General features: G+C 40.5%; 2 protein-coding genes across 2 annotated transcripts in view; both read right to left on the bottom strand.

Annotated features, from left to right (window-relative positions):
* The window catches only part of PCGF6 (polycomb group ring finger 6), a 51,555-nt gene that overhangs the window by 18,108 nt on the left and 25,203 nt on the right, over window positions 1-8,244 (bottom strand). Inside the window, exon 8 of the mRNA XM_017531073.2 lies at window positions 915-1,013. Within this exon, the coding sequence (XP_017386562.1) occupies window positions 915-1,013 (99 nt within the window). The remainder of the gene's footprint in view (window positions 1-914; window positions 1,014-8,244) is intronic.
* On the bottom strand, window positions 3,863-5,822 carry LOC108306263 (non-histone chromosomal protein HMG-17-like). The gene is made up of 2 exons (XM_037739571.1): window positions 5,806-5,822; window positions 3,863-5,042 (listed from the first exon to the last, which is right to left on the bottom strand). The coding sequence occupies exons 1-2, from the start codon at window positions 5,820-5,822 to the stop codon at window positions 4,679-4,681; spliced, it is 381 nt and encodes a 126-aa protein (XP_037595499.1). The 3' UTR covers window positions 3,863-4,678.

Genomic DNA, 8,244 nt, shown 5'->3' with positions numbered 1-8,244 from the left:
AAAAAAAAAAGAAAAAAGAAAAAGCAAAGCTATATAAAGGTGCACTTTTACTAACTGGACCATATAAATAGAACTATATTTTACTTTTATGTTCAACAATACATGAGGTTTGAGGTTTCCATCATATAAAAACAAGAAAATATTACATAACTAGAACAGGAGATCTCTTTTTATCCATAAAAAACTAACAGGGTCCATATTAGATAAATATTTCACTTCTCTATGTGTCCTGAGCTTGCTTGTTATACTTGAAGAACTAATAAATGCAAGGATGTCCTATGAGGAAAAGTAAATAAAGAATCTTTCTCTATTACCAAAATGGAAAGGGCTAGAACTGAGGCCTCTTTAATATTTCTCCTATCTTCAGCTTTTCTCTGACACTAATAGATTGCTATCAGTGGAAATGGATACTAGGCCTGGCACAGTGGCTGACTCCTATAATCCTTGTGCTTTGGGAAGCTCAGACAGGAGGATTACTTGAGGTTAGGAGTTTGAGACCAGCTTGGACAACATAGCAAGACCATACCTCTTTAAAAAAAAAAAAAAAAAAGCTGGGCATAGTGGCATGTCCCTCTAGTCCTAACTACTCAGGAGGCTAAGACAGGAGGGAGAACCACCTGAGCCCAGGAAAAGTTCAATGTTGCACTGATCATGTCACTATACTTTGGTCTGGGCAACAGAAAGAGACCCTGTCTCTCAAAAAAAGAAAAAAAAAAAGAAAGAAATGGACAATCAAATGTGATTAAAGCTGGAGGTGTGAATCACTGTGTATCAATATTCAATTAACATTAACAATGTCTACAACATCATAAAATAAAAGTAATTGCATTAAATCCTACAGACAGAGTTCTTTCTTCAGTGTGCTAAAGGTAATCTCACAACTTTCCCTGTTCTTTTAAATACATGTACTATACCTGACAAGCTGGATCAAGACCCATTTTTCTTCTGAGGAATTTTTCTACATGTCCAATAGTTGCTTCTCCAGAAACTCGAACAAACTTCTTTTCCAGTGGCTACAAAAATAGATAGGTAGATAGATAAAACTACTTTTAGGTTAAATATACCTGTATATGCTTGAAGTGTGTGTATATACATGTAATGTGCAAACCTTAAAGCAAATTTTATAGCAAAGACAATTCAATAGACTCTTGAAAAAAACTTACTATGAAACAAGCTAATATACATAGCAGAGAAGAAAAACGGAAATTCTGCTCAGTTTTCCCTTTCTGAAAAGTATGTCAACAATTTTTCTAAATAGCCTTACTGGTTTATTGTTTCATTAAAAAACAAAACTCAGCGTAAAATTTATTCATTCAGGTACTGAACTTACACTTTAAAGACAAAGAGAAAGCACCCAATACCAAATGTCTAAAACAACTTCGAGGCCAGGCGCAGTGGCTCATGCCTGTAATCCCAGTACTTTGGGAGGCTGAGGCAGACAGATCGTTTGAGGTCAGGAGTTGGAGACCAGCTTGGCCACCATGGCGAAACCCCGTCTCTACCAAAAAATATTTTTTAAATAAAAAAATATTAGCCAAATGTGGTGGCATGCACCTGTAATCCCAGCTACTCAGGCAGCTGAGGCAGTTGAATCACTTGAACCCAAGAGGTGGAAAATTGCTTGAACCTGGGAGGTGGAGGTTGTAGTGAGCTGAGATCACACCACTGCACTCCAGGCTGGGCGACAGAGCAAGACTCTGTCTCAAAAAATAAATAAATAAAAATTTAAAAATAAATACATACATAAACCTTCATTTCTTCAACAAAAAAACTGCAAGGAAGAAAAAACAAGATGGAGGAGGAATGGGCTGTAACATTAAGGGCTGTAAATGACAAATACATCAACCAATTACAATCTATGGACCTTACTGAATCCTGATTGAAAAACTATCAAATGCTGGGCAAGGTGGCACACACCTGTAATCCCAGAACTCTGGGAGGCTGAGGCGGGCAGATCACGAGGTCAAGAGATGGAGACCATCCTGGCCACCATGGTGAAATGGCATCTCTACTAAAAACACAAAAATTAGCCGGGTGTGGTGGTGTGTGCCTATAGTCTCAGCTACTTGGGAGGCTGAGGCAGGAGAACCACTTGAACCAGGAGGGAGAAACTGCAGCAAGCCAAGAACGTGCCACTGCACTCCAGCCTAGCAAAAAAGCGAGACTCCATCTCAAACCAAATTAAAAAAAAAAAAAAGAAAAAAGAAAAAGAAAAGAGACTATCAAGTAATTTTCATGGGACAATCTAGGAAATTTAAATAGCACATGGCTATTTGATCAAGGGATTATCATTAATTTTAAAAAATTGTAGTATCAGTCGGGCATAGTGGCTCACACCTGCAGTTCCAGCACTTTGGGAGGCTGAGGTGGGCAGATCAGGAGGTCAGGAGTTCAAAACCAGCCTGGCCAACATGGTGAAACAACATCGCTACTAAAAATACAAAAATTAAATGGGCATGCTGGTGGGCACCTGTAATCCCAGCTACTCAGGAGACTGAAGCAGGAGAATCACTTGAACCCAGGAGGCGAAGGTTGCAGTGAGCCGAGATCGCGCCACTGCAAACAGTCTGGGTGACAGAGCAAGACTCTGTCTCAAAAAANAAAAAAAAAAAAAAAAAGAAAAAGAAAAAATTGTAGTATCATTATGTTGCCATAAAAGGATATTGAACATGAGTTTATAATTACTGGAGTGGTATGTACATGGGAGTTCATTATACTATTCTGCTTATTTTTGTATAAGTTTAAAAATTTGCATAATAAAGAGTTTTCTTTTTTAAAGGAAAACGAAAAAGATTACTATTTAAACACATGTGGCTGGAATGTGGGACCCAATAATTTGAAGTGTAGGAGGTGACAAGTAGATGATGGAGCTTGAAAGTAAAAACTAATGCTTACCTAGCTCCCATCTCTCTGAGATAATTAAGGATGCTATGACTTCATGCAAATGAAACACTGAAGTAATCAGAACTAAAAAGAGTCCCTTTCAGGAAACTAGCAAAGCGTTTTTCTAGCACTTACAGAGTGGGAGCCTTGAATGGCTACCTAGGGGACCGAGGCACACATTTGTTCCATGTTACAGCACTCAGTTTTCTTATCTGTAGTTTGTTCTTAAGAACTTTCCTGACTAAAATTCATAAAGTCTATATTAGCTAGGTATTTTATTTTTCTAGGTGTCTTGGGCTTGCTTGTGATACTTGAGCAACTGATAAATGGTCTACCTATTGTTACCACAGTATAGCATATAGCACAGGTGTTGAGTGCAGGCACTCCAGGGACAGACTTCCTGGGCTCAAACCCTGGTTCTGCCAATCTTTTTTCCCTTTCGTTTTTTTTTTTTTTTTTTTTTTGATATTTATTTTTCCCTTTTTTTTTTTTTTTTTTTTTTTTTGAGACAGAGTCTTGCCCTGTTGCCCAGGCTGGAGTGCAATGGTGCAGTCTCAGCTCACTGCAACCTTCCGCCTCCTAGTTCAAGCAATTCTCCTGCCTCAGCCTCCCAAGTAGCTGGGATTACAGGTGCACACTGCCACGCCTGGCTAATTTTTTTAATCTTTAGTAGAGACGGGGTTTCATCAGTTGGCCAGGCTGGTCTCGAACTCCTGACCTCGTGATCTGCCCGCCTCAGCCTCCCAAAATGCTGGGATTACAGGCATGAGCCTGGCCCTGCATTTTCTAATAGTGAGTCATTGGGCAAGTTCCTGAACTTGTCTGTGTCTCTATTTGTCAAACAGATAAAAATAGCATCTGCTTTGTAGAATTATGAAAATAAGTTAATGCTTATAAATAACTAATAAAAATACCTGACAAACAGTAAGCACTGAAGAGTTGTTAGTGTTGTGAGCCATTTGTCTCTTTTTTTTTTCCCAAGCCAAACTGTATCCAGCTTTATTAAAGATACTTTCCATAAACAATCATGATACTTCAGGCAGGGCATGGGCAGACAATCGTTGACAGTATACAACAACTTTCAAAATCCCTTCTTTGATGGACTACCAAAAGTCAGAAAGCCACTATAAAACCCAACCCAATGAGGTCTTCATCTGATGCTCTGAACAGGGAAAGTTTAGAGTGAGAGTTGACATTTCACATTTAGCATGTTGTTTAACAACTTTTCACGAGCCGACCCTGACTTTCAGGAAATGAAATGAAAATGGCAGAATTTATCTGAAGATCCACAATCTAGAAATGGAATCACTGCTCTTTTGACAGGTGCTATCCCAGTGACATCATTGGCAAGTCCAGATTGCCCGACACACTAGTAACCAATGGCTGGGGGTCATGTCCCAACAGATGTCTGGGCTTAAGGGAGTTAAGTCTATGCTGAAAGACGGAAAGGGAGAAGAGGACATAAAAACAAATTTGTTTTTCCATACCACAAGGCTTTTGTGTGCCAAGATGGCCACGTGTGTCAAAGTCAGGGAATCCCTCCTCCTGGGAGCCAAGAGGAAGTCTCTCAAAACTAGAAGGGAAAGGTGTTTCCCCACATGAATCCAGCTTTGGAGACATTCTATTAGTGACATATGCCCCTTCCCCCAAAACAACAATGAAGTGTTGTGTGTGCTAAAAACAGCTTGGGGAAAAAAAAAAAACAAAATTCTGCATTTTTATGAAACTTGATAAAAAATAGTATTTCAAACTGTACAGTCATCAGAAGTACACAGTTATCAAAAATGCACACACTTCACTTGACATCTCCAGCACCTTCGGCTTTCTGTGCCCGGTCTGTTTTGGCATCTCCATTTTCTGCAGGGTTATTCCCTTCCTTGCCAGCATCAGCTTTTCCCTTTTTCCCTTTGGGGACCTTCTCTCCCTTCTTTGCAGGGGCCTTTTTAGGCTTGGGCTCTGGCTTTGGAGGAGCAGGTTTAGCACACAACCTCGTGGATCTTCTCTGTGGTTCGTCCTTCACTTTGGCTTTATCTCCTTTAGCATTCCCTTCAGCCTTTCTCTTGGGCTTGGTGGCAACGGCGGCGGGACGTAGGTGCTGGGCGTGGGATGCAGCGGTGCATGGGCTTTGGTCGTTCCGGGGGTTGTTCTCGCCTCTTCTTCTTCACACTGCTCAGGCTCCGGGGTGTTTATCCACTTGTCTCTTTAAGATGATTTGTATCATTTTACTCTTTATGTGAAGGATTTTAACTTTTTTTTTTTTTTTTTTGAGACGGAGTCTCACTCTGTCACCCAGGTTGGAATGCAGTGGTGTGATCATGGCTCTCTGCAACCTCTACTTTTTGGGTTCCAGTATTTTTCCTGTCTCGGCCTCCCAAGTAGCTGGGACTACTGGCGCCCACCACCACACATGCCTAATTTTGTATATTTAGTAGAGAAAGAGTTTCACCATATTGGTCAGGCTGGTCTCAAACTCCTGACCTCAGGTGATCCAACCCTCTCAGCCTCCCAAATTGCTGGGATTACAGACGTAAATCACTGCTACTGGCCAGATTTTAACTTTTTAGAAGGTCCAGTTGTCACCATGAGACATTGCTGTAATCTAGAGAACAATGGCAAAGTTCTTGCATTTTTTTTTTTTTTTGAGACAGAGTCTGGCTCTGTCACCCAGGCTGGAGTGCAGTGGCACGATCTTAGCTCACTGCAACCTCTGTCTCCTGGGCTCAAGCAATCATCCCATTCCACCCCAGCCTCCTGAGTAGCTGGGACTACAGGCGTGCAACACCATGCAAGGCTAATTTTTATATTTTTTGTAGAAATGGGGTTTCGACATGTTGCACAGGCTGGTCTAGAACTCCCAGACTCAACTGATCTGCCCATCCCAGCCTCCCAAAATGCTAGGATTATAACCATGAGCCACCACACTTGGCCAGTGCCTTCATTCTTTTAATGCAAGTATAGAAATGAATATTTCACAAAGTGTAGGCAATCTCACTAAGGAGGAGATAAAACAGTAACCTGGTTGGAGGCCCCAAGAGGGCACCTCATTGTATGTGGCAATGCCTGATTAACATGACAATCCATCCCAGTAGTTATGAGAAGCTGCTATTAAAGATAACCTAACTAGATGCCTGCCTGTCAACCAATGCATTTCTGAAGGTCAATATCTAGAGCTTAGGTATATCAGCAGAGGACAATCCAATTTCCCTCAATTCTAAATTATTGGTGGGTACATGACTTCAATGTTTGTTAAAATTAATCCAATTTAGCTAATGTTATGAATACTGTAATTCTTAGATCACCCAAATCAGAACTATGACATATACCAATATCTGAAAGAAAAAAATAGGTCTTGGCCTATTTTTATATATATGCACGCTTAAGGCTACAAAATCAGCTCTCAACTAGATAGCCAATTTATTATTTTTTCCACCATATGCAATACACTCCTGCGGTCTGCAAATAAGCAGAAAAAATAATACTCAGATTCCAACTTCTTTGAAATTTTGTATGACAATCATTCCTGTCAGCTATAACAAAAAGGTTAATTTGATAAGTTGAAATAAGCTAGCCTAAAATCTATAGGGAAATATATATATATATATATGTGTGTGTGTGTATATATATATATATGGTTTTTTTTTTTTCAGTAAAAAGATAGTAGTATTAACTCATGATATATTTGCCTTGAAAAATATTCCTACCTCTATCAACTGAAAAGGCCTAGAAACAGAGACCAACCCAAGTAGCAAGGCAAATCAGCTTGTAATTCTGAAATAACAATGATCACCAAAAGGAACTAGGACCCCTTGGGAAAATGACTGATTCCATGTCTGGGGCAAGAGATATACAAAGTAAGCATGAAAACATGTTGTTATATCAGATAGCCAGGAAGCTATCATAGACTATGATATGATACGGCAATTTAAACATCAATAAGAATTATACCAAGGCGGGCAGATTGTCTGAGCTGAGTTCTAGCCCAGCCTGGGCAACATGGTGAAACCCTGTCTCTATCAAAATACAAAAAAAAATTAGCTGTGCACGGCAGCGTGCGCCTGTAGTCCCAGCTACTCAGGTGGCTGAGGCAGGAGAATTGCCTGAACCTGGGAGGCGGAGGTTGCAGTGAGCTGAGATCACACCACTGCACTCCAGCCTGGGTAACAGAGCAAGACTCTATCTCCAAAAAAAAAAAAAAAAAAGCAAAGAATTATAACTGAAATGCTTTACATCATATTATGTTTAAACCCATAAGTTCATAACAAAGTAGAAACAAAACCAACAAAACCTAATTGACCATGACTGGAGTATGCTAGTGAACCAACTCATTATTTTGAATGTGGCAAGTTAAAGGAAAGAATCAAACATTTGTCCTGTCTTTTTTTTTTTTTAATAGACGGAGTCTAGCTCTGTTGCCCAGGCTGGAGTGCAATGGCAAGATCTTGGCTCACTGCAACCTCTGCCTCCCGGATTCAAGAGATTCTCCTGCCTCAGCCTCCTAAGTAGCTGGGATTACAGGCACCCACCACCACGGCCAGCTATTTTTTGTGTATTTAGTAGAGACAGGGCTTCAGTGTGTTGGCCAGGCTGATCTCAAACTCCTGACCTCATGATCCACCCGCCTGGGCCTCCCAAAGTGCTGGGATTACAAGTGTAAGCTACCATGCCCTGCCTTCCTATCTTTTCTATATAAACTGTACCACTGGGTAACCAAGTAGACAAAGAGAAGTTTCTTTTGATAGAACTATTTCAACAAGTAATAAGAATGATGGCATCATTTTTCAACCCCTAGTAAATCTATGAGCTTAGACAATGAGTATCAATGGCTGCTAACATTACAAAGAAACACAGATACTATATATCTCCTAACAGACGAAAATATCATCACCTATGATGTATTCTTCCTCCTCCCAATCAAACCTGTCTAATACTTCTATTTAATTCCCAGTTTATGAGAAAGAGAGAAGACAGAAGAACATGTCAAATTATACAGAAATGCAACATCAAAACTTAATCTATACAAACGTTACAGGCCAAGTGATTCAGTTTTGTCAATGACGAATTGCAAGAAAAAAGAAATGAGGCCGGGTGCGGTGGCTCACACCTGTAATCCCAGCACTTTGGGAGGTTAAGGCAGGCAGATCACGAGGTCAAGAGATCGAGACCATCTGGCCAACATGGTGAAACCCCGTCTCTTCTAAAACACAAAAATTTTGTGAGGTGACACACGCCTGTAGTCCCAGCTACTCAGGAGGCTGAGGCAGGAGAATTGTTTGAACCTGGGAGGCAGAGGTTGCAGTGAGCCAAAATTGTGCCACTGCACTCCAGCCTGACACCTGGTGACAAAGTAAGACTCTGTCTCAA

The sequence above is a fragment of the Cebus imitator genome, unplaced genomic scaffold (genome assembly GCF_001604975.1).
Source record: "Cebus imitator isolate Cc_AM_T3 unplaced genomic scaffold, Cebus_imitator-1.0 Scaffold71, whole genome shotgun sequence".
Classification (NCBI taxonomy): Eukaryota; Metazoa; Chordata; class Mammalia; order Primates; family Cebidae; genus Cebus; species Cebus imitator.
The sequence above is the reverse complement of the archived record's forward strand: the minus strand, read 5'-3'. Positions and strand labels throughout refer to the sequence as shown.